The 25,834-nt window shown below is 51.1% G+C and overlaps 2 protein-coding genes across 5 annotated transcripts in view; one reads left to right on the plus strand and one right to left on the minus strand.

Moving 5' to 3' along the window:
• Positions 1–591: 591 nt before the first annotated feature.
• Positions 592–19,565, minus strand: ZSWIM9 (zinc finger SWIM-type containing 9). Its single transcript, XM_066266682.1, has 6 exons — positions 19,536–19,565; positions 19,170–19,441; positions 18,895–19,020; positions 17,557–17,832; positions 11,744–12,056; positions 592–3,964 (listed from the first exon to the last, which is right to left on the minus strand). The coding sequence occupies exons 1-6, from the start codon at positions 19,563–19,565 to the stop codon at positions 1,790–1,792; spliced, it is 3,192 nt and encodes a 1,063-aa protein (XP_066122779.1). The 3' UTR covers positions 592–1,789.
• Positions 19,094–25,834, plus strand: part of LIG1 (DNA ligase 1) — a 36,913-nt gene continuing 30,172 nt past the window's right edge. For 3 of the 4 annotated variants that reach the window (XM_066271664.1, XM_066271668.1, XM_066271666.1), the window contains exons 1-5: positions 19,094–19,327; positions 20,024–20,116; positions 21,273–21,345; positions 22,535–22,621; positions 25,398–25,533. In XM_066271664.1, the coding sequence (XP_066127761.1) occupies positions 21,329–21,345; positions 22,535–22,621; positions 25,398–25,533 (240 nt within the window). In that variant the 5' untranslated portion in view covers positions 19,094–19,327; positions 20,024–20,116; positions 21,273–21,328. Of the gene's footprint in view, positions 19,328–20,023; positions 20,157–21,272; positions 21,346–22,534; positions 22,622–25,397; positions 25,534–25,834 lie in introns of all 4 variants that reach the window. The other variant, XM_066271665.1, reaches the window with a different exon arrangement.

Consider the following 25,834-nt stretch of genomic DNA (forward strand, 5'->3'; position numbering starts at 1 on the left):
GGCTTCTGAGCCAGATGTGGCTTTTTTGATGGCTGCATCTGGCTCACAGACAAACCTTTAATAAAAAAATAATGTTAAAAATATAAAAAATTCGGACCTGGCCAGTTGGCTCAGAGGTAGAGCGTCGGCCTGGCGTGTGTGGGACCCGGGTTCGATTCCTGGCCAGGGCACATAGGAGAAGTGCCCATTTGCTTCTCCACACCCCCTCCTTCCTCTCTGTCTCTCTCTTCCCCTCCCGCAGTCAAGGCTCCATTGGAGCAAAGATGGCCCGGGCGCTGGGGATGGCTCCTTGGCCTCTGCCCCAGGCGCTAGAGTGGCTCTGGTCGCGGCAGAGTGACGCCCGGAGGGGCAGAGCATCGCCCCCTGGTGGGCAGAGCGTCGCCCCTGGTGGGCGTGCTGGGTGGATCCCAGTCGGGCGCATGCGGGAGTCTGTCTGATTGTCTCTCCCCGTTTCCAGCTTCAGAAAAATACACACACACAAAAAAAATAAATAAATAAAAAATTCTTATGTATTACAATTCATTCATTTCCTACCGCTCATGTTCATGGTTGCGGGTGGCTGGAGCCAATCACAGCTGTCCTCCAGGACACCAAATTTTATTGGATAATGCTTAACGTACACAGGTTGTTGTATGGCTCTCATGGAATTACATTTTAAAATATGTGGCGTTCATGGCTCTCTCAGCCAAAAAGGTTCCTGACCCCTGCTTTAGACGAACTGTTCAGGGATGGCACTTAGGAGGAAGTGGCATTTGAGCAGAGGCCTGAAGGGATTGAGCTGTGTATGTGGGGCATGTGGAGGTTCAAGTCCCTCGGGAGGAAGCCTAAGCTGCCATGGAGCTGGACTCATTCTGGGCCCCTTCGTTCTGTCTGGCCCCAACAAGCTTTATTGAAAGAATGAAGGAGTGCTGGATGGTATCAATTTCCCTTCAGGTCTGGGCCTCTGACTCTCCCCCATAAGCCAAAACTCAGCATGGAGACCAAAAAAAATACTGTTTTATTCCCACCTAGAAGCATAATAGTCCCGACTGCTCTGGCTGGAGGGCCCCCAGTCCATCCCACCAGGCTCCCAGCTTGCACTGTCTTCTGGGAATGACTAATCAGAGGGTAACAGGGATCCAAGCCTCCGGCCCTTGGAGAAATGATCCAAATCACCCCCCTTTTCTTTCTTTCCTCCCCATCTGCCACACTTTTCCTTTGTTGTGTCTCCTTTTCTTCTCCCCTCTCCTCCACCCTTGTCTCCTTCCCTTTGTCTGTTCTCCTCTCCTATTCGGCCTCCCTCTGCTTTTTCCCATTTCTTCTCCCTTTAGCTTCGTCTCTTCCCTCTCTCTGCCATTTCCATCTCCTTGTCTTTTCTCCCTTTACCTCTCCTTTCTTCCTCTTACTTTCTTCTTTGCTTTTCCCCTTCACCCCCTGCGCTCCCTGGACTTAACATCTATTCCTGCCAGGTTGTCCCCAGGGCCTGCTGTCCTCCCTCCCATCAGTTTGTCCTTTTCTTCCTTCTGTCCGGGCCTAACCCTGTTTATACCTCTTCCTCATATTCTGAGGAAGCCCTCAGAATCCACCCTGGCCTCCACCATCCTTCACACCTGCGACTCCAGGACCTTGGAGACCACTGACAACTCCCCTTCAGGCCCAGAGAGGTAACTGCCAAGATGAGGTCCCTGGGTGACCCAGGAGATGGCCAGAGGGACTGGGCTGGCCTCCTTGGCTTCAGCCTGCTTATCTTTGGGATCAAAGAATGCCCTCCCGCCCTCACAGTGGAGGGTGGCGGGCAGGGGCCTGAGGGTCAGGACTCTGGGGCTCTGCCCCAGCAGTCCCTGAGCAGGTCCACGTGGAATAAGGCTGCCCCTGTGAGGAGGCGCGCGGCGAAGAGGTGGCGGCAGGGCAGATGCCGAGCGGCGTGGATGGAGCAACTGCAGCGCGTCAGAGCCCCATCCAGGAAGAAGTCTGAGGTGCCATCCTTAAGAGCAAAGCCGGCTCCAATCATGTGGAAACTCCAGGTTCCGTGCTGCCTGGCGAAGGCCAGCTCCTCAGCCACCAGGTCTGCCAGCTCTGGCCCACAGGCTGCTCGGAACTTGGCCAGGGGCTCCAGGTCCACCTCCTCTCCCAAAGGGCAACAAGATCTCTTTGGTCCCCTTGGATCTTCTTCATGTCCTTCCAGCAGGCTGTCCCCTGCAGCCAGGTACATTTTTCTTGTCACTACCCATTCTGGATCATCTTCAAACACAGTTCCTACGGGGGTACCACACACGAATCCATTCTCCAGCCCTAGACACCTCCCCACTGTGTCCACACTCTCCCTTCTTTTCCTTCCTCTGCTCTTGGGACTCCCAGACTGAGCTTCCCCTCCATCTCCATTCTCGAGGTCTGTCACCCTTGTGTCCCCTAGCTGGACCAGAACTATGTCCTCCAGGCCCCTTCTTCTTTTGATCCCCAACCTCACTCCTTTCTCTTTCACTTCTGGTCCTCTCCTTTCATCTCCCCAGTGCAGTCCCCTTTGGTCTCTGTTCTCAGGGACCAACTCCAGTGGCTTCTCCAAATGGAGGCCCCTCCAGTTTCTGACCCCCAGCTCCCCTCCCTTCTCCACTTCCACCTGAGGCCCCTTCTGGTCTCTGGTTTTCAGTCTAGAAATCTTTTCATCATGCACCCGTGCCCCCCTGCAGGTGCTCCCTTCAAGACTCCTGGCCCTCTCATAGTCAAACTGAGTCCTCCTGCCGGCTGTGGTCTGCAGGACTCTAATCCTTCTATCCTCCGGCTGGGCCACCCTCCAGGTATACCCTTCCAATCTTCTCAGCCCCTGGTCCTCCAAGTAGGGTCCCCTCCAGACATAACCTTCCAGTCCCCAATCATTCTCACCCTCCAACTGGGCCCCCCTCCAGCCCCTGATCTCTGGCCCTCTGAAGTGTTCGTTCTCCAGTCGGGCCCTTCTCCAGACACTTCCTTCTAGCCCTCTCACCTTCTGGTTCTCCAGCTGGACACCTCTCCAATATCGGATTTGCAACCCTCTCCCCTTCTCAGCTTCTAACTGAGCCCCATCCTGGCCTCCAGACTCCAGTTGTCTGGCCCACTCCTCCAACTCAGCGCCTCTCCAAATTCTTCCTTCATTTGGGGTCCCTCCCCAGTCTCCATTCTCCAGGCCCCTCATCCTCTCCATCTCTAGGTCGGGTCTCCTCCCAGGCTTGCCCTCTGGCCAAGCCATCCCACAGTCAGGGTCATCGGGCGCCACATCTCCTGACGCATCAGCCCACTGCATGGCCACCAGGTCACGAAGGCACTGCGCCATGCTGCGGGAGGGACTGAGGTGGCGCAGCAGGCGTCGGCGGTGGCCGCGCACCAGGGCACACGCGTCCAGATTTCGGGCTGCCTCGAAGGCGCGGAAGCGCACCCACATGTCGCGGCGGGACGCCCAGTTGCGCTCGAAGTAGTCGACGAAGGCGGCTGGGCCGTGGGCGCGCAGCTCCGCTAGCGCTTCGGCGTAGGCGGCAGGTGACAGGGCGCCGGCAAGACGACACAAGCGCGGCCACAGGCCCGGGTCCTCACAGCCGGCGCCGCCCAGCTCCTGCGCCTTGCTGAAGAGCGTCTCAAGGCCCTGCGCGCGGCAGATCTGAACGCGCGCGCCGGGCAGCAGCTGGCGCACGGCGGACAGCTGCGCGGTCACCTCTGGCCCCGCCGTCAGGCAGCGCACTCGGCCCTTGACATCTGGCGCGCTCTGCAGCAGCGAGGCCAGCGCAAAGCGCAGCAGGCTGGGTGTCCCCGGGCGCGCCACGCAGCAGGCGGCTTGGCGTGCGTGGCCCGCACCGTCCACGCACAGCACCGCCAGCAGGTCCAATGCTCCCTGCAGTCCCGGCAGCCGGTCCACCAGGAGCATGCGCGGGAAGCGCCGCAGCAGCGCCCGCGTGGGCGACGTCAGGAAAAACACGGTCTCCACCACTGCCTGGTTCTCCATGAACACCAGCTTCACCTGCGGGCCAGGGCAGGGAGGCAGGGAAGGAGGTCAGGGTATGCTGGGCGTTGCCATGCCCAGCTCCCCGGACCTCCGTTTCCTCGGCTGGGGGAATTGGGAATCCATTCATTTATGTGGGCATGCAGTTATTACTTTTACCGGCAGGAGGCAGTGCAGGGGAATGGTTAACAATGTGGGCTCTGGAGGCCAATTGCCTGGGTTAGCGATCTGGCACCACATCTAATAGCTGTGTGATTTTTGCACACTAGACAGCCTCTTTGAGTCTGCTTCCTCTCCTGGGAACAAGGTGTTCATTTCTTCAGGCGCTGAGAGGCAGTCTTAGGCAGTAGTTCTCAAGGGTTGGGCACTGGACAGACAGCATCAGCATCACCAGTCAGCATCTTGACAGAAATGCACATTCTCAGGCCCACCCCAGACCTGCTGAGTCAGAAACTCTGGGGGCGGGACCTAGAAACCTATTGTGCCAAGTCTTCCAGGAGATTCCCATGAGCGCTCCAGTGTGAGAGCCCCTGGGGGAGTAAGAAAGCACATAGACCACGAGGTTCGAGTCTGGGCCCTACCACTTTCTAACCTCATGACTTAACCTCTGTGCCTCAGTTTCCTCCTTAACCTCCTGTTCCCCTCCTTCCCCTCTGGGAACTGAGTATTCATTCCCTCAAGCACGGAGAGTGCGATCCCACAGAGCCTCGGGAGCCACACTGCGCTGAGATGCTGGAGAACTGACTTCTGGTGGTGTGGCTTCCGGCAACTTCCCTGACCTCCATCTCATTTGTAAAATGATGGTGATGAGAGTATCGCTGTGATTGGAAGGATGAAATCAATGAAAGCATTTACAATGCTGCCAGGCATAAATGATCTTACTATTATTCAACAATACTCACTCAAGTAGGAAGTGCTTGCTAAGCGTTCCTTATCACTTTAATTATCCTCTCTGTTCAAAGACTACGTCCTCATAAAGGTCTTTGCAGACCGCCCAGCCAAGCAAACACTCCAGCTCTCTCTAACCCCCTCCGGCCATGGCACTCACCACCCTGAAGCATGTCACATCTTTACTTGCTGATTTGCCTGCCCTAAGATGTAAGCCCCACAAGGATGTTGTTGCATTTCCGACACTAGCCCACAGAAACAGCTCAGGGCACCCTGAATGAGTGAGCGCACGGATGCGTGAGTGTGTGGTGACATCCAAGGCCCACGTCTCTGGAGCAGAGGTTAGGGTATGAAGTCTGTTTTTGAATCATGGGTCTGCCTCTTAGTAGCTCTGAGCCCTCGGGCAAGTGGTGAGGCTCAAATGAGATAATTTGTGTCCGAAGCTAGGAATGAGCTGCATGTATCAAATCCCAGCTACTACCAGTGTCTGACTTGAGTGCTCAGCAGTGTTCAGAATGGTAACCCTGCCTCCTTTCTGGAACTCGGGTCTCTCTTGGCTTCTGTCACCTGAAGATGCCTGGCGGTCCTCCCTCCTCCCAGACATGTCTGCAGTCTCCTTTGCTTCTCCTCCTCCACCCTACCTCTAAATGTTGCAGTGCCGCAGAGCCTGTTCCAGCCCATCCTTTCCCCCTTCCCTAGGGTCTGCCAAGGTGACCTCACACAGCCTAGTCACCTAGTTACACAGCCGTCTCCTCCAAGCTAATACCTCCAGTTCTGTATCTCCAGGCATTAGACCTACTCAACTGCCTTTGTAGCAATGTGGCCCCTTGCATAGCTCATGTGTCCCTTGAGACTAGTGGCCCAAAGCCATGCTTGCTTCTCACTCCCCCAACCTGCTCCTTCTTGGTCAGCCCCATGTCCACCAATGCCTCTCCCATCCACCCCATAGCTCAGGCCCAACATTCAGGGCTAATTCCTGGCTTCCCTCTTTCTCCACCCTCTCCATGCAATCCATCCCTAAGTCCTAGAAGCAACCTTCATAATGACTCGAGAATCGGACCACTCTCCCCACACCCACAGACACCGCCATCTCTCACCCAGGTTACTACAGCCGTCTCCTCACTGCACTTGCTACCTGTCTCCACCCAGACTCTCTTGTCTGTTCCCCACAGGGGTGCCAGAGGGGCATTTTCAATACCCCTGTCCCAGCTTAAATGCCTTTTCCAGGACTTTGCATCACACTTAAATTCAGAGTTCACCCCGCACTATGGGCCGCGCAGTCAGGCCGCAGGACCTCATCTTCCGTTCCTCTCACCTGCCTTGGCCTCATTATTATTGCACAAAAGCCTCTTAATGGAGCAGGGAGATCAGCAGCTGAGTTAGAGCCCCTTGACCAGGCAGGCAGCCAGGACTGCTTCGGCCAGGCCCTGTCGGAGCTGACTCAGGCTGCAGAACCAGGATTCCAACACAGTCTCTCCACAGATGTTCTGCCATTACCCGATCTCATTCCACAAGACCAGTTACAAAGCACTGCACAGTTCTAAACTCCCAAGGTTAAAAATAAGAAATGCCTAGTAGAATCCAGAGAACAAGGCAATTTCCTAACCCTGAATCATACACTGAGCATCTCACACAGTATTGGAATGCAATCAATTTCATGAAAAAGCTGAGTAAACTTACCACTGAATTAGTTACAACACTACTATAATTTATTTTCAACCATCATTCATTTTTATGCTATTACTTTATGATTTAACTTATCTCAACAGATGTTTCCATCTATTAGAACTGCTCCATCCAGTACGGTAGCCATTAGCCAAAGTAGCTAAATTATTTAAGATTTAAAAATATATTTTAAAAAATTAACCCCTCCCTCAGTCACACTAGTCATATTTCAAGTGTCCAAGAGCCACACGAGGCCAGTGGCTACTCTACTGGATATCCCCAATCTAGAACATTCGCATCATCACAGGACGTTCTATTTCTGGTCTAGAAACCCATGTAAAGATAAAAGTCATTGGACGCTAACTAGATGTATTGTGGCGATCGTTTCACAATATATACGAATATTGAATCACTGAGACTAACATCATATGTCAGTTACAACTCAAAAAAATTGCAATACGTATAAGCGGGTTAGAAAGCATTTACATGCTTCTATAGTACTAGGTCAGTTTTTTATCTTTTTTTCCTTGGGAGTCAGGAATAAGAGAAAGGCAAACACAGCAAAATATATTTGCCTTGAGACCTGCCCAGGGCTGGCAAGCACTCAGCTAATTAGAAGCTGATTTCTATCCTTATCGGGAAAACTTAAGATTTCTGATTCTGGGTTTTCTTTTTAAAGAGGGCACATGAGCTTTTCTTGAACAGCCATTTGTTCATTAAATGGCATTTATTGAGCACCTACTGCGTGCTGACACTGTGCTAGGCCTTGAGAAGGGACAGAGGCAGGCCCCAGTCCTGGCCTGCTGGACCAGCTGAGTGTCCACCAGCAATGGCAGACCAGTGTTAATGTCAGCTGAGAGGACCAGCGACTGGCTAGTGAGGAGCTTCGGGGCCCTGGAGCCAGGTTGTGCAGAGGAGACAAATCCAGGTTCCTTTACGTATCAGCTGTGTGACTTAGGAGCAATTTCTGAACTTCTCTGTGCCTCAACTGTTCCCATCTGCAAAGGCAGGGAGCGTAATTACATCAACCGTGTAGAGTAGATATCAGGATTAATGGGTTAATCCATATAAAGCATGTCGAAGGGTGCCTGGCAAGAGGTGTTTAGTGAATGTCAGCTGTTATGATTATCTCCTAAGCAAGGAGGACATAGTAAAGAGAATGCCCAATGGCACTGAGGTTGATGAGGGGGCCTTCTGAGTGAGCAAGGGTCACTGCTTAGAGTGGACCATTATTTTCCTTATATTGCAGATACTGGAAACTGAGGCTGAAAAATCCCAGGTATTTAGTAAAGATTAACTCAGCAGGTCTGAGTTGTCCAAACCCTGAACATCCCAAAGAAAGGTTAGGCTCCTGCTTGGCGCCTGGGAGAGAGCCCCTAAGCCCTTGGCACGTCCTGCCTGGCAAGAATGTCTTTGTTTATCTGGGGGCCTTGGGCCCCTCTAGATACATAGTCTATGCTAACAGTGTGACTTATGGTGGGGTCTTGGGAAATGCAGGAGCATTTGGAGGGGCTGGTGACTAAGGTCAGCCATGCAGGCAGGCAGTCATGTCTATGTGCCTGAGCCCCAACAAAAACCCTGGACACCAAGGCTCAAGTGATTGGTTCTGGTTGGCAATATTCTATGTGTGTTGTCATACACTGCGCCTGGGAGGACCAAGCACTGTCCACACAATTCCACCAGGAGAGACAACTGGAAGCTCAGGTCTAGTTTCTTTGGGACACTGCATGTGCCCTCCCCCTCTGCTCATTTTAATCTGTATCCTGTCTCTGTAATACACTGTAGCCAGGAGTGTGACAGCTTGGCTGAGTTTTGAGTCCTAACTGAACCTGCAGGTGGTCTCAGGGAGCTACACCCGGGAGTGACTGCCCAAGGTCATGGAACTAACAAGTGGTGGGGCTGGGTCCAAGTCATTAAGAATGGTCGGGAAAAAAGGGGACTATGTGGGTGACACTTAATGGCATGTGATGACATTCAATGAAAGTGGAGGATACATAAGTGAATGATGAATTTATCTACTAAATATTTACTGAGCAAATATGACGTGCCATGTGCTGGTTCAGGCACTGAGTAGGGTCACCCTGATCCTTCGAGTGGGAAGAGACAGGCTGCAAAACAAGATGAAGAAATACACGAGACCATTTCAGGGACCTAACATGCTGAGGAGAGCAAACGCCACACAGGAAGCCACTTCTCTGTGTCGGGTGCAGTTCCAAGGCGTGAACTATTTTAATCCTTATAGTAACCCTATACAACAGGTACTGTTAATTACCGCCTGCATTTTTCAGATGGGGAAACTGAGGCATGAAGAGACTCAGCTGCTTGCTCAAGGTCACAGCAAGTAGTAAGCAGCAGGGTTGGGAGCCTGAACCGAGGCAGCTTGGGCGCAGGGTCCATGTTCCTGACCACTATACCCTGTGGCCTCCACAGGAGTGATCACACAGGCCTGACGCAGAGGCATTGGCTTGAATCATGCTGGATGGCTGTCCATGTGCACAGACAGAGCAGCCCAGGGAGGAGCAGGTTTGAGGACCTCAATGAGTGTGGGTGTCATCTCAGACACATGGATCAGTGGCACTGGGGTGGATCGACCACAGAAGGTGGGTTCCACAAACATGAACATCAGAGACCACACACTTTCCATCCACATCTCTTCCTATACGTGAGTGTCTGTCCTCCTCCTGCAACACGTGATCAGAACAATCCTGTTGTCCAGACTATTCCAAAGATGAAATTGAGGGAACAGAATTAATAGCTAAACCATTCAGGGTTCCCTATTTTCTGGGCATTGTTTCTTTTTTTTTTTTTTTTTTTTTTGTATTTTTCTGAAGCCAGGAATGGGGAGGCAGTCAGACAGACTCCCGCATGCACCTGACCAGGATCCACCCGGCACGCCCACCAGGGGGTGATGCTCTGTCCATCTGGGGCATCGCTCTGTTGTGACTAGAGCCATTCTAGCGCCTGAGGCAGAGGCCACAGAGCCATCCTCAGCGCCCCAGCCATCCTTGCTCCAATGGAGCTTCGGCTGCGGGAGGGAAAGAGAGAGACAGAGAGGAAGGAGAGGGGGAAGGGTGGAGAAGCAGATGGGCGCTTCTCCTGTGTGCCTTGGCCGGGAATCGAACCCGGGACTCCTACACGCCAGGCCGACGCTCTACCACTGAGCCAACCGGCCAGGGCCTGGGCATTGTTTCTTTACACACACACACACACACACACACACACACACGTGATCCTTACACAACAATCCTAACAATCCTATGAAGTAGTATCTATTACTATCCCCCTTCTACAGATGAACAAATTGAGGCTCAGAGAAGCTAAATAACTTGTTTACAACTTTTTGGATGCTCACAGCCAGTAAATGGAACAGCTAGAATGAAAATAAAGCTTAGCATATAGCACTATAAATAAAATCAAGTTTCTGGCTGTTACTGTATTGCCCAGAATTGGCTGGTATGGTGTAAAAAGTGGCTGTATGCACAGAGAACGTCTGTCTGGGAGCTGCAAAAATGCCAAGACATCGTATTTCCCCATGTATAAGATGCACTTTGTTTCAAAAAATTTGGGGTCTAGAAACTGGGTGCGTCTTATACAGTGGTTGTAGATTTTTAAAAATTGCATTTCCTGCTTTATGTGCTTGTTTTTGCGCTCATTGTTGAAGACAGTGATTCATCATCAGACACAGATGAGGACAGCTAATAGATGGGAGTTTTGACAGTGATGAAGAGTTGTATGAATTTTATGAGGAATAAAACTTGAGTTCAATAACTTTATGTAATACATTTTTCTTCAAATTTCGGGCCCCAAAATTAAGGTGCGTCTTATATGTGGGATCGACTTATACATGGGGAAATACGGTAGTTGCAGGACACCTGTGACTGCAGAGCAGGAAAATGTGCCCAGCTTCAGACAGGGCTCAGGCAGACCCTTGGTGAAACTGCCCTCTGTGAGCCTGTGACTTGTCATTTGCCAAGTAATCATGGCTCTCCCATTCCAGGCACTTGGCGGGACTAAACCTATCTGCCCTCCTGCAATTAAGCAGGATTATGTGACTTGCTTTGGCCATAAAATGTGAGTAAAACTGACCTGACCTGATGTGGCACTTGTGGGCAGAAGCCTTAATTAATGTCCCTTCCTGACAGATATGGTACTTATGTCGGGACGGAGCCCCATCTTCCTGCACCTGGATGCCACAGCCATGGTGTTTTTACAATTCTGGTGACACCTTCCAAATCAGGCCTGGAGCCCTCATCCCCACCTCAGGCTTGTTCCTCACCTTACCCTGAGTCGGGACCACCTCCATGCGTGGGAGAAAAGCACCGCCAGGGGAGAGAAATTTTCTTTTCTTTTCTCTTCTCTTTCCTCCCTTTCCCTTCACGTCCACCCCCGCCCTGAGGCTGGATCAAAGCAGCAGAAAGATTTCTCAGGGAGGGGCAGCGCTCTCGCTGTCCCTCCAGCAGGTGGAGCCCGCTCCCGCCTCTAAGCCTTTGCATTGGCTGGTCCCTCTGCCTGGACCTCGCTTCCCTCTGAAGACAGAATGGTGGTCAACTAACAGTCCCTGTCCTCGTTATGGAACACAGCACCCTTCCATCTAACGCTTGATCTGGGTGCGGGGGTTTCCACTTTGTTAACACGCATCAAATGGTATACTTACCATTCATGCATTTCTTATACGTGTAGTTGTTTAAAAGACATTGTTTTTTTTTTAAAGTAGTGCCTCTCATATTTTGAATCCTCTTCTTTCTAGCACCCAACCCTACTGACATTATATCATATTCGGATGTGCCTGTCTATTGCTGGTTTGTCCCACTACAATTGTAAGCTAGTTCTAGCAGTTACCTCTGCAAGGAGGCCAACAGCCACCCGTGGCTATCTAAATTAAATTTTAGTTCGTTACAATGAAATAAAAACTAAAATCCAGTTCCTCGGTCTTACTGGCCACATTTCAAGCGCTCAAATAGCCAACGTGGCTGGGGTTACCCTGCTGGGCAGCGCGGAATCAGACCATTCCCATCACCGCAGGAAGTTCTACTGGGCAGCGCCGCGCTAGAAGGGTGAGTTCTCTGTGGGCGGGGACCGCGTGCGCCTTCTCCGCTACTGCATCTCCAATGCCTCAGTAAGTACTTACTGAATGACTGCGCGAAGGAATGAATGAAAGGAGTAAATGGGTGGGCGGGAGGATGAATGAATGAATGAATGAATGAATGAATGACCCACCCCAGCCTGCCTCTCCCGAGACCCCACCTTGGCCTCAGGGTCAGTGTGGAAGAGCCCCTCGAGCACGCGCAGCGCGTCGATGACGCCGTGGTCGCGGTCCTTGCAGTAGGAGAGCAGGCGGTGTACGTCGGCCGGGGCCAGGAACTGCTTGGAGATCTTGTTGGTGGTGCGCACCGGCAGGCAGGTGTTGGCTAGCAGGCGGCCGGGGCGGAAGTAGTAGGCGAACTCGATCGGGCAGGCCGGGTGCGAGTGGGTCAGCTGGCACTCCGTCACAACGAGGCGGTCGCGCAGTGGGCTCAGCTTGACGATGATGAAGGCGGGGCAGCCAGCCTCGTGGTGCCTGCGGGGGGGGGGGGGGGACACACAACCGTGCCTGCTGTCACACCACCCTGCTGCCCTCTTCTGCCTTCTCTTTTGTTATTATTATTATTTAAAATTAAGAATTGGTTTCAAGCATAGAGAAGAGCAGAGGGCCTTAAGAATATGCCAGGTGCCTGACCTTGGGTAAGCCACTTCAGGTCTCTGTGTCTCAGTTTCCTCATTTGGTTTTTTTTGTGTGTGTGTGTGTTTTTTTTTTTAAAAAGATGTATGGGCTGACCTGTGGTGGTCTGGTGGGTAAAGTCTCGACCAGGAATACTGAGGTTGCCAGTTTGAAACCCCAGGTTTGCCCGGTTAAGGCACAAAAGAGAAGAAACTATGAGTTGACGTTTCTTGTTCCTTTCCCCTTACCCCCGCTCCACCTTTCTCTCTCAAATCAATAAATAAAATCGTTTTTTTAAAGAGGTTATTATAATAGCTTTCTCATAGGGCAGCTGTGAGGATTAAGCATTGATATATGGAAAGCACTCAGACAGTGTCTGGAAGGTGGCGGGCCCTGTGTTTGCTGTGACTGTGTACCCACCACCCCAGTGCCATCAAAAGTGAATGCATGTTTTGTTATTCATGTCAAACAATTTTAAGAAAATAAAACATTTCAGGTATTCCTGTATCTGCCTCTGATTTAGCAATAACAAAATCGAAAGTTGAGGTCCATGGTGAACGGTCTCCAAAAGTGCCTTCCCCCTTTGCCCCCCAAACAGCCCTAGCTGGTATTTAGCATCCTGTGTGTTTTTTATGCCCCCATAAACAACGGGAGTTAGGTTCCTGTTTGAAGACTTTGTATACACAAAAAGTCTCTCAAACTCTTCAGTCGACAAGGCAATACAAGTTTAAAGCCTAAGAAAACGCCACTCCACTCCACCAGTGTGACCACATGAGAGACCGACAACATCACGTTGGGGAGGATGTGGAGCAACTGGAACTCTCATGTATCATCAACAGAAGTGTACAACGGTCCCACTGCTTTTCTGAAAACTGCGTGGCAGCATTTACTTATGCTGATGGTATGCCTCCCTAGGAGTAGTACTTCCAATCAGGACAAATGTCTGAGGACGGGCACTGCAAGATTGTACTAGAAGGTTCTCAGCAAGCAGCACTGTTGGCATTAGCTAAACACTTGAAACCACCCAAGTATACAACAAAGTAGGAAAATAAGTTGTAATATATTCCTAAAATAAAAAAACTCACCAGTGATAAGAATTAACCAACTAGTACTATCTCCAACAACGTGGATGGATCTCACAAACCTACCCTGTGTAAAGGTCCCCCCACATGAGTCTTGTTCACAGAAAGTATGACTACAGGCAAAGCTAACCTTTGCGAGCAGTAGATTGATAGTGTTTGGCCTTGAGTGCTTAACTGGCTGGGGGGACCTAAGGTGGCTTCTTGGCACTGGATGTGTTCTGTCTCTTGTTCCAGGTGCTGGTTACATGTGCATTTTTTTTAAGTGGGAGGAGGGGAGATAGAGGGACAGACTCCCGCATGTAACCAACCGGGATCCACAGAGCAGCCCCGTCTGGGGCTGATGCTTGATTTGACTGAGCTATCCTCAGTGCCTGGGAGGGAAAGAGGCAGAGAAGAGGGAGAGGGAGAGAATCAGATGGTCACTTCTCTTGTGTGCTCTGACTGGGGCTCGAACATGTGCATTTTATTTGGGGAAAATCCATCAAGTTGCACACTTGATGCATCAAGTGCACACTATGATGTGTGCACTTCCCTCAATGTGTGTTACACTATTTAAGTTTTCTTCTGTGAAGCTGTCCATCTTGGCAGAGACTTCCAGGGTCCCACATAATCATTCACAGCAGCTTCAATAGGCTGTTTTGCAATTTCTCTCCACCTGGCTGGGGGAATAATACCACCCACCTCTCAGTGTAAACTCCACATGGGCAGGACTTTTTGTCTGTTTTGTTTACCCAGCAGCTAGTACAGCCCCTGGCACCTGGGAGGGGTGTAGTAAATATATGATACACCAATGGCTGAATCCCACTGTATGCTCCCAGGCACTGAGGCATACCGCCCATCAAAACCAGCCATCACCAAGTCCTGCCTGTCATGCCTTCTAAACTATCCACACCACCCACCTTTCCCACCCCCACTGCCGCCAACCTATTGTAAGTTCTCTCCATCCTCCGGAAACATCTTTCTCCCTTCTTTGAAGCCAGTTAACTCTTGCTCATCCTTCCCAATTCAGAGTCAGTGTCACCTCCTCCAGGAGGTCTTCCTTAATCCCCCAGGCTAGGGCAGATTCCGTCACACATTGGGGTGATGGTCTGATTGGTGCCCATCAGTAATGTATGCACCCCGATGAATGGGGAACTACCCCACTGAAACCCTAGCATCTAAAATACATTCACCCTCTATGTAGCAGGCTCTCAAAATAAAGCTCTTAGAAGAATGGACAAACAGCATGGCATCTAGGACCAAAAAATCTTTAGGGTGCCAGCACATTCAACTCTCATTGAGAATCCATGATTGAAGTAAGGATGAGGGAAGGGAAGGAGAGAGGAAGAGAAAAGGAGAGAGGAGAAAGAGTGGTAATTCAAAGGGTGGGCTTTGTTGCCAAACAGTGCAGGTCCAAATCTGGCTTCTCCTCTTAGCAGCTGTGTTATCTTGGGAAAGTCCTTTAATCTCTCTGTGCCTCAGTTTTCTCATCTGGAAATTGGGGTTAATAATACCAACCTCACATGCTTGTTGAAAGGACTAAGTACGAGGATTAAGTTATGTAAAGAGGTTAGAAAAGAAGCTGGTGCATAGTAAACAATTAGCAAAAAGTAGCCACTATTTTCAGAACACCTCTCTTCTCCTACAAGTGCCACTGCTTGGATTTGTTTATACTCCACTCACCCAGTTCTTTTTGATCTTTCAAGTCCTCCAGATCTTTGTGTTTTCAAAAGCTGGTGTGTCTCGGGAAAGGCTGATCAATCCTGTCCCTGGAGGGAGGTGCCTTTGAGAGGGGCTCAGGGGAGAGGGAGGTGGGCATGGTGATTTGGGGAGGTCACTGCAACCTCCAGGGAAGGGGAAGGGGTGGCTGAAAAGAAAGCCTTTCTGTGTGTTTTCTGGACCCTCAGCCCAGCCTCCTCCTGGGCTGTCGTCTCCTTCTTCCAGTCCATGCCCTGTGCGGTTACACAGGTGACCCTGCTCACAGCCCTCTTGGGTCCCGCAGGGCCCTTAGGATAAAGTTCCAGCCCACGGACTCGGCCCTGCCTGCCTGGGCCTGGACAGCATTCCAGCCACATCTCTTGCACTAATTTTCTCCAGCTCGGACCTCAGCCCATGGGCTGTCCCTGGGCTGTGACCCAGTGGAAACCCTGAGGAGCTGGGGGAATAGGAGGACACACAGGTGGCCCCAAGTCATTCTTGAAGCAGCTCATCAACCACCCCCATTGCTGGGCTCCCCTTCCAGGGACCATCCCACAGTCTACCCAGTCACCAGGCCAAGCCCCCTCCCCAGCCGGTCATGCCCCTGTCCCCCATCCCTGACTCCCTCTGATATTTGTAGAGCACTTGAGACAGTGCCTGCACAGAGCATGTGCCATATGGGTAAGTCAAATACTGTATATACATAATATACATAAATATAGAAACAAATAAAACCTCAAGATTCTGTTTACTGGTCACCTCTTCCAGGAAGCCTTCCAGAACTACCCTATAAGCTCTCAGGTGGAGCTAACCACTCTTTTATCTTCCTCTACCTCCCTCTTCAACCTTTCTCTCACTACCATGGGCCACTATTTCCTATCTTTTTTTTTTTTTAATCATTTGTCTCCTTTTGATCTGAGCTCCTCAAGGGAAGAGACCAACTCTGGGTTCAAAATGCCCAGTGAGGAGAATGCTCATGGTAGCTACTCAATAAGTGTTACTTGGAATTAGATTTTGTTAACAGAGAAAATCTAGAGTGGATGTAAGTAAGCTTCTTTCAAGTTCCAATGCTCTAGTCCTCTGTGTGATGAGGTGTGTTTGAGGCTGTCCTGCTTCCAGTTCTTTGGGTCTCTGTCTCTAGAAGAAGCAAGTAAGTCACTGAGAACAGTAACCTCATAATCAATGTGTCAGTCACTATGGGTGAGACTCACTGTCAGAGTGCTTACTTGGGGCTGAGCCCTCTTCTGAACAATTTGCATGTATTAGCTCATTTAATCCTCACAAAACCTATGAGATCAGTACTATCACTTCTCCCATTTCCCAAGTGAGGAAACTGAGGCCCAGAGAAGGTGAAGTTACAAGCTCAATGTCACTGGCTATTCAGCCGCAGAGCCATCCATGGTCTGCACCCAGAAGTCTGTGCTCTCAATTCCAGTAACTGCTACCATTTACCCAGCCGCCCGAGTTCCTGGGCCTGGTCTCATGGTGACCTCCCAACAGCCACATGAAGCAGGTACTGTGATAACCCCATTTCAGAGATGAGAAAACCGAGCTTTGGGTATGTAGTTTGTTGCCCAAGATACCCATCCAGGAAATGGTGGAGCCCGTCGCAAGCAGCTGAAGGCAGAGCCTGTGTTCTTAAGCACTCAACTCTTGTCCACAGCTCCCCAACCAAGGGTCCCAAACTCATGCACCCACAGGGGCCAGGCAGGCAAAACAGGGAAGCAGTAGTGCTAGTGAGGCAGCAGAGAGTGGTGGGGTCTGGGGCAAACCTGAGTGCCAATGCCCAGTCTCACCGGGGTGGCTGTCTACCACATAGGAATAGGCTCAGCCTATATTAGAAACCTAACAATCTATAGGGAGCGTTCCCAGTTTAAAATCGGGTCAACTGAAATACCCTTTGCCACCTGAGTGCTGCTTAGCTTTCTGGGATGTCTTACCTGCCCCTGCTGTAGCACAATAGTTGGAGGGAATTATATATGAGCTTGTTCATTTAATGTCAATCTTTCTGCTCAGTCTGAAAGTTCCAGAAAGGCAGGGAATTTATCTGTTTTGCTCAAACACTGCCTCCCCCTTCCCCCAACCCCCAGTGAACTATCCCTGGCGGCTCCCAGCACGGAAACTGGCCCTGGATTTACTGAATGGATGGGTTTTTTTCTCTGTTCTGTGGTTTCCTTTGCAGTTCTGTTTCTGAAATCTTTGTATAGGTACAAAACCCACTTGGCTCCTGTTTTTCTAGCTCTGTTTGGTCTCTGGCTCCAAGTCTCCATGTTTCTGGAATTTTCTTAGTCTTTTCTTTCTTCTTCTGTCTCTTGGGTGGCTCTCTGCCTCTCTATGGGTCTTGATCATAAAGTGTGTAAGTGCAGGTCACCCAGTTTCTCACTGTGTGTGTGTGTGACTTTGTCCCTCCAGCTCCCTGTCTGTCTCTCGCTGTCAGTAAGCTTCCCTTCTTGACTCTTTCAGCCTCTGTGCAAGGCGTAGTTGGCTGTTTTAGTTGGCATCTCTCTCTCCCAGTCTCTTGTTGGGGGAGGGTTCTGTGCCTACCTCTTGCCTCCTTTACCCCTCCAGCACCCACCAGGGTGGTGGCTCAGCTCACTCACCCGATGGCGGGCCGGCTGGGGGCACGCACGTCCTTGCACACTAGCCGCACGTAGCTGTACTTGAGCACGTCGATGAGTGTGTACAGCGGGGGCAACCTGGCCCAGTGGCAGCGGGTCAGGTGCATGGAGCTCTGGACAAAAAAGAGCGCCAGCCGTTGCTGGCACCACGCATCGAAGAAGCGGCTGAACTCGGCCCACGAGAAGAAGGCCCGCTCCAGCAGCTCCTGCTCTTCCTGCCCCACCATCATGCCAGGTGGGGGCTCCATACTGGGCTGCCTGAGTGAAAGGTGGAAGAAAATGTGCCTGAGGCCACAGACACATCTCCACTTGAGGTATCCCATTCTCTCCATTTTCGTCTTGCCTCTGGTGCCTCTATGGGGGGGGGCAGGGTTGGATGCACACCCTTTAATCTCTAGATATGAACCTCCATCCCATCTTTGGCCTCCACTCACCTCCTGCATTATTCCAGGGACAGCTGGAGCCTGTCATCCTGGTCCCTAACTCCAACTCTGCTTCCCTCCTCCATAAATGTGACCCGGAGGTACAGTTGGGGTTCCTTTCCCAAAATATGACTCGTATGCTCAGTTTTGAACGCTCCCTCTAATGTGTTCTCAACTCCCAGCCAGGACCTCCTCCCCCTCCAGACGTGTTTCCTACATGCGGCAATAACCTCTAGTGCCCCCAATGATATGGAACTCTCCCCTCTACGTGTCTACACTTGGCTGTACAGCTATGCCCTCTCAAAGATGCTCCATCTCCAGATGTGCTCCCACACTCAGTCCTGGACTCCTCAGCCCATCATATTCTTCATACACCTGTGGCTCTCTCCTTCCTGGCTATGTGTCCGATGTGCAGCTGTTGCCCCTTCCTCAGGTGGAGCCCCTATGAGTGGTCACATCCAGCTGTGGCCCCTGCTTCCTAGAAATGCTTCCATATCCAGGTGTACTCCCTACATCCAGTATGTACTCTTTCCCTGCAGGTGTGGATCCTATTCACTTGTGGCCAGTTCTCAGAAGTGTCACTAAATTTATCTGTGTCCCCTTCCGGCTCAGACGCGGCCCCCAGTCCAGCGGTGGCCCCCTCCTTTCATCTACAGGTACCAATCTCCAGGGGTGCATTATCGTCCATGACAGGGTCCCACGTCTTCGGACAGGCTTCAATACTCCAGACGCTCCCCGCGTCCAGCTGCGCTCTCCCCACCCCCGTGCAGCCCCTCCCACCCCGCTCTCACAACCCCTCCCACCTCCGCCCGCCGCGGCCCCTTCCCACCCGCTGTCCCACCCAGAATTGCCTCTTCCCTCCCCCAGATGTGCACCCTTCCCGCCCCTCCCCACTCACCTACCCGCCCCGGAGCGGCGTCCACCTCCCACAATGCTCCGCGCCGAAGCCCTTGCTCCCGGGATGCACCGCGCGGCCTCCCGCCTCTCTTCCCGCCGTGCCTCGCGCAGCGGCTTTTTACCGAATCTGCTTTTTTTCCCCCGTCAGTCACTACTGGAACCCGTAGCCACATCCGTAGGTCTTTTCCCAGCGTGCTCTGCGGGAAGGCTTGCCCCACCACACCCCGTCTCCTAGCAGCCCCCGGGCCTGGAAAAACTACAACTCCCAGTGTCCACCGAGCGGCGGGGAGCGCGCCCCGCCCCTCAGTTCGGCCCCCGCCCCCTGCCGCCGAAGTCTGCGCGCGAATTCCTTGGCGCGAATTTGGGACCGCCGTGGAGTGCCCAGGGGTTCCGGGAGTGACGCCGAGGACTGCGGCGCGCTGGGCCCGTGCGAGGCAAGTGGGGTCGACGGCGTGTCGGCCAAAGGGGAGGGCCGGGTCGAAGGTGGCGCGGCCTGGAGCCAGTTGGACGAAGAGGGTTTCTTGCGAGGCCTGGAGGGACCGGGCCACCTGGGGCGGGGGACGGGGGACGAGATGGTTAGGGTAAGGCTTAGGTGGGCTGGGGCGTACGAAAATTGCAAAGGTCGGTGGATGCGGGCCCCACGAAAGGTAGTGTGCTAGGGAAAAGTGCCATCGTGCGCGGGGCATGAGACGAGTTGAAGGGGAGGCGGGGTCAGCTGGATGGAGGTGGGGTCAGAGGAGGTCAGTGGTCACAGGACTTGGCAAAGGCCTTATGAAGATGGGGAACCTCCTGGTTGGGCAGTGATCTGGCCTTGTGTGTATTTGATCGGGGGGCAGGGCCAAGGAAGGGCCCTGAAGGCAGGACTGCAAGAAGGTGGCCTGAGTCCGGGGAGGGGTGGGGCCAAGGAGTGGGGAGCCAGAGGTCTGGGTTTATGGTTGCTCAAATGGGCGGAGGCAAGAGCAAATGATCTTGATGTCCTTAGGAGAGGGGAAGGCTGGAAAGGTAAGGGGAGGGCACTTGGGAGGGGGAGCTAGCATGTGAAAACTGAGGGGGATTGGTGAGGGGAAACAGCAGAAAATGGGATTAAAGGTGTCGCTCTCCAGCCTCCATCTCTGACTTTTTTTTTACAGCCCGAGAAGGAAGCAGGAGGGAAAAGCAGAAAAGTCACGTCTAAGAAAGGTCTGAGTTTCATCTTATCTTAGGCTCCACTGGGAGCTCACTAGGTGTGCAGATTTCTCCTCTGTCCCCAGACCTTCTGATTCAGTAGGTCAGGGAGTGGGGTGGGGATATTTAAAACATGAGTCTCAGGTGATTCTCAGAACTGGCATCCTCCATTTCGGGTATTCATCATTGACCAGCTCTGCATGCCTGGGACATCCTCAAAGGCTGAGGCAGAGCAGTGCAGTTAGGGGAAGGGTATAAAATATTTCACAGGGCTGAGGTATGGCTAGGGGAGCCGACAGCCCAGGAAATGGGAGCTTTTATTAAGCAGAAGAAATGCAGATTCGAGCCTTCTGGCCTGTCGTCCTCAAGCTGTTCACCACTAAACCCTTTTGCACCACTCCTTGTCACCGTGGCCTCCAGGTTTTGAAAGATCCTGCTTGTGACCCCTCACTTTTTCAGCAATGTTTGTTTCCCGAGTTTCAGTAATCAGAGACAAAGCTGTGCCACTGTATTTAGTGCTGGGCCCTGTTTTAGGTCCTGTGACCAAAGCACTGAACAAAAGACAGAATTCCAATTGTTAAGCCTAAATTTTAACTTCCATGGCTGAAAGTCTTTTGAAAAGAAAGGGTTTATTGTTTTATTAGTCATTGCTAGCAAGAAAAGGCCAGGTCCTGGGGCATAATGTCTGGACCACCAGCAGTAGGGACAGGTGGAAAAACCACGCAGGCCCACTGTCCTACAGCTGTTGAGCATTTTTATACATCAAGTAGAGCAGGGGTCTCAAACTCGCGGCCCGCCGAACAATTTTGTGCGGCCCGCAGACTAATCCACGAAGTTCAAAATTTTGGAGGGGAAGCCAGGCCAGCTCTGGGATGGGCACGGTCAGTAAGGCAGAAGTGTCCGCCCACGTAAATGGGCTGTGGGCAGCAGATTGGAAAGTTTGTAACTAAATGTAGGCTCCATGAGGAAGGGGAACTTCTTACCTTGTCAGAATTCTTGACAACATTAATAAATTCCAACATTGTTGTTGGAATTCTTTCCACATTAATAAATCTCCATGACAAATTATTCTGGTTGGAAGAAAGGGGAGTTCCATCTTTAGAGGGAAATGGGTGTTTCTGATTTTGTTGTTTTTTCCTTTCTGAAAAAGAGGTTTATTTGTTTTGATATCTACACAAGCAGTCTTGTCACCAAGTATTTGGATGTCTGTTTCAGGACAGCTGACAGGAGAAGAAGAGGAGGTGTGTGGAAGGGACAATTCTGTTGCCATCATGCAGCGAAGTATCATGTAAGGGACCCTGTCCCGCTTCCTGCCTTAAACTCTCCAAGTCTCTGCTTCTCTCTAACTCTGCCTTTTCTTAGAAAAACACAAGTTGTCATTTTCCAGAAGTTGACCAGTATGGAAAATGAGGAGTATATTAATTAAACATTTTAGGTGCAAGGTTCAGAAACCCTGACCCAGTGGTCTTAGTTGCCGGTGGTTTTGCTCCCCAAGGAACATCTGGCAATGTCTGGAGACATTTTTGGTTGTCACAGCTGGGGCAAGAGGGGTTAAAGGTCAGGCATGCTGCCAAACATGCACAGGACAACAGAACAATCTGGTCTAGCATCGGCCATGCTGAGGTTGACCCCCTGTACTAACACATGCTGGTTTCTGGGAGAGAAGAAAGGGGATTACTTGGCTTGTGAAGTTGGAATCTTCTGGAGTTAATAGTTGGATCTAGTCGCTAAAACTTCGCCCCTAGCCATCTGTTTCTCTCTCTTCATCTTTCAGCTCTGCTTTCTTCCATGTTGCGTCCTATTGGCAGGCTCTCTCCCAGGGGCTCTGGCACCATAAAGTTAGCCATCCCAGTGGAAAGAGGCTGTCTTTGTCCCTGCTGATCCAGCGAAGGGTGGGCTCATGTTTCATTGGCCCAGCTTAGGCCTCATGCCGGTCCCTGACCCAGCCACAGGGGTGCAGGGCTCTGATTGGCCAGGCCTGGGGCATGTGCCCAGCCCGGTCATGGGTGAAAGAGCAGGCCCATGCAAATCTCAGCTACTGAGAGAATTTGGGGAAGGGCTGTCTCAAGAGAAAAGGGGAAGATTGTCATCAGGAGAGGAGAATGGATTCTAGACAGACACAGACCTGGACACCCACCACACAGACCTGGGAGGTGGTGGCGCACGCAGATCCCAGGCTGCATTTTTCTTGTGTGATGAGAAATCTGGGCTAATCTGTCCCTGGAGCATAATAAGTGCTTAGTTAATACTTGTTAAAGGAAGATGGGGATGTGTCATATCTCTCAGGTTGGTTAGGGCAGAAAAATAAGCAGTGTTGCCTCCTCTGTCTGAGCCTCAGTTTCCGTATCAAAGGGGCTGTTTGAAGTCTTCTGTAACACACTAGGGTGGGAACTGGTGTCAGAAACTAGAGGCCATCACGGATCAGAGGGGTTTTAGTGCTGTTATCATTCCCTCTTTCCTCCCTTCTGTTCCTCCAGGTCATTTTTCCACCCCAAGAAAGAGGGCAAAGCAAAGAAGCCAGAGGAGGCATCCAACAGCATCAGAGAGACAGAGCGCCCTCCAAAGTAGGTAACGGGACTGGGATGTGGTGAATTCGTTCTGTTATTAGTCAGGACTCTCTTGGCTGCAAGTGTGACAGTCAAGAATGTCTCAGGACCCCAAAGGGAGTTTTTTTTTTGTTTGTTTGTTTTTCATTTTTTTCTGAAGCAGGGAGAGACAGACAGACTCCCGCATGCGCCCGACCGGGATCCACCCAGCACGCCCACCAGGGGCGACGCTCTGCCCACCAGGGGGCGATGCTCTGCCCATCCTGGGCGTTGCCATGTTGCGACCAGAGCCACTCTAGCGCCTGGGGCAGAGGCCAAGGAGCCATCCCCAGTGCCCGGGCCATCTTTGCTCCAATGGAGCCTTGGCTGCGGGAGGGGAAGAGAGAGACAGAGAGGAAAGTGCGGCGGAGGGGTGGAGAAGCAAATGGGCGCTTCTCCTGTGTGCCCTGGCCAGGAATCGAACCCGGGTCCTCCACACGCTAGGCCGACGCTCTACTGCTGAGCCAACCGGCCAGGGCCTCCAAAGGGAGTTTTTGACTTCAGTAACTGGGAGCCCAAAGGTCTGGGCAGCTTCAGGCACAGCTGTATTCAGGGCCTCTGAGTTGTGTTTAGGGCTTTGTTCCACCTGTCTTGGCTTCATTCTAGAGCAGACTTTCTCCAAGAGGCCAAGCTGGCCACTGGCCGCATTTTCATGCCATCTCATCTAAGTAGAAGAGAACAATGTTCTCCCCTCCAGCATCTACCCCACAAGTTCATGGGAAGGCCCTGCTTGGGTCACATGATCACCTCTGGGCCAGTCAGCTTGCCCAAGCATGGACTCAGCCTAGAGTTCATTCACATCCTCAATTTGGGACCCTGGGCAAGTAACCTCACTTCCTGTGTCTCAGTTTCCTGTTGTGTAACAGGGCATCATAATCTGATCAGGCTTTTTCTGCGGGTTTAGTGAATTAACATGTGTATAACTTGTAGAATAGTTCTTGGCTCATACACTTACTGGCTCAGTAAATGGTAATAATCAAGTCATATTTTTTCCCCAACATTCTTGATTTTCAGATCTGCCCCTTTTGTGTGTACATGGTTGTATATGAATTATATATGCATTTGTTTTCTGTGATATATTTTGATTCTTTAAAAAGATTATACTGTGTATATTGTTCCTCAACTGGCTTTCTCCAGCAACATTATGATCAAAGTTTTTTTTTCATTCATAAACACAGAGGACTATCTCATCCTTTTTACCTTATGCCTGGTGTTTCATTTTATGAAGATGTTATAGAAATTGTTTGCCATTCCCCTGCTGATGGATATCTAAGTTGTTTCTAAATTGTGGTTGAAATAATCTATATTGCAATAAGGGACTTATGTGTGTGTCCCCTAGGGCACAGGAATAAATTTTTTTCCAGCGTGGATACCCCTGTGTAGATTATACATGATAATTGTTAATATGTCAACTCAGAGAAGTAAGTTAAGTAAACATTTGAAGTCTTTCCAATAGTCACTGTCCAGAGGAACTACTGTGACCTATAAACATGTGTGCACCTAAGACTTACTAACACATAGTAGGTGCTCAATAAGTATTTGTTGAGAGACTATTTCCTATACTTATATATTACATAGCATGACAGTCATTTAGGTCATTATTCCATCTCAAGTAGCTGGCACATTCCTGATGTATACCTGCTCTATTCAGTAATATACACCTTTATTTTTAAATAACAAAGGCGGGATGATTATGTATGCAAGTTGCAGATATACATTGGCAAACATTCATATATTTTTATATTCATGGACTCATTCTGTACATATTCATTTATTCAGTAAATTTCTATTGAGTATCTCTTCTGTCAGGCGCTGTTCTGGGTCCTATGGCTTTAGCAGTGAATACCACCACCAGCAGCTCCTCTCGAAGTATTGATCATTGGCTTTTTCCACATACAAAATGTCTCTTTAAACCTTTGCCATGATGCTTTGTATAAACGCACTTTATTCATGTTGATGGTGTCCCATAAAATGAGTGTGCCATCGCTGACCTAACTAGGGAGTTGTTTGTCTACCTTCGGCATCTAGATTGTGGACCCTGGGAGTGCAGACACCCAGGGGAATCAGCCTGTCCTCAGCACCCTCAGCCACCTCCATATTGCAATGTTTTGGGGGTCTGTGCCTGCACTCTTCACCAGACTGGGAGCTCCTCAGAGCCCGTGTTGGGAGTAGTTGGGCTGCATAGGGCAGGTGGGCAGCTGTGCTAGTCAGTTGTCTAGGGGCCCAGGATCCCTCCTTACCCCTCCCACCCCCTGTCGTGCCCTTATGAGCACTGCGAAAGCAGGTCAGCAAGTCCAAGTTCCAGGGCTAAGACAACGTGAGGGCAAGCAGTCAAAGCAAGTTGCTTGTCAGTCATGGCCGCTCACGTTCTATTGGTCATAATTCATTACCTGACCATATCTTGCAGCGGAGCAGGCTGGGAAGTGTAGTCCCTAGTTGAGTGGCTGTGTACCTAGCTACAGCACAGGGCTTGTACGGCTAAAAAAAAGAGGGTTTCCACATGGGTGCTGGAGACCAGTCTCTGTCTTCAGTAGGGGCTGCACTTGCTCTTAGCATCTCCCATCACGGGGGGGTACCTAGGAGGCCTCCAGGATTTATGATAAACAGATGGATGAGTAAGAGTATATGCTAGGGGGTCCCTAGAAAGTGTTCATTGAGTGTTCGAAAGGAAAGGAAGGAGATAAAACCTAGGGAAGGAGGTGACATGTTTGGCTGGAACATTGCCAGCTAGAACACCCCCATGTTTCCCTTTTAGGGTTGCGCTGAAGGAGCGGAATCGAGTGGTGTCTGAGAGCGACTCCCCGGTCAAGAGGCTGGGGAGGAGGGCGTGCCGGGTCCTGTGCAGCGAAGGGGAGGAGGATGACGAAGCCGCCATCCCCCTCAAAGGCCAGGTATGTCCCCATCAACCTGCCCATTTTTACCATCAGAAACGATAATTCTAGCCCTGGCTCATTGGCTTAGTGGTAGGGCGTCAGCCCAGCATGTGGATGTCCCGGGTTCAATTCCAGTTAGGGTACACAGGAAAGGCAACATTTGTTTCTCCATCCCTCCCCCTCTCCCTTATCTCTGTCTTTCTGTCTCTCTTCCCCTCCTTGGCTCAGTTGGTTTGAGTGAGTTGGCCTTGGGCCTTAAGGATGGTTCCATGGTCTCCACCTCAGGCCCTAAATAATGGCTCCAGATGCAACGGAGCAA

The sequence above is a fragment of the Saccopteryx bilineata genome, chromosome 3 (assembly GCF_036850765.1).
Source record: "Saccopteryx bilineata isolate mSacBil1 chromosome 3, mSacBil1_pri_phased_curated, whole genome shotgun sequence".
Lineage (NCBI taxonomy): Eukaryota > Metazoa > Chordata > Mammalia > Chiroptera > Emballonuridae > Saccopteryx > Saccopteryx bilineata.

Excerpts from the sequence above, each read along its gene's own strand:
- ZSWIM9 (XM_066266682.1), bottom strand. The coding sequence starts at position 19,565 with ATGGCACTTTTCCCTAGCACACTACCTTTC. Across the intron at positions 17,833-18,894 it reads CGCCGCTCCGGGGCGGGTAG|GCAGCCCAGTATGGAGCCCC; the intron begins GTGAGTGGGGAG and ends CCTTTCACTCAG. Across the intron at positions 12,057-17,556 it reads CCCAGCCGGCCCGCCATCGG|GCACCACGAGGCTGGCTGCC; the intron begins GTGAGTGAGCTG and ends CCCCCCCCGCAG.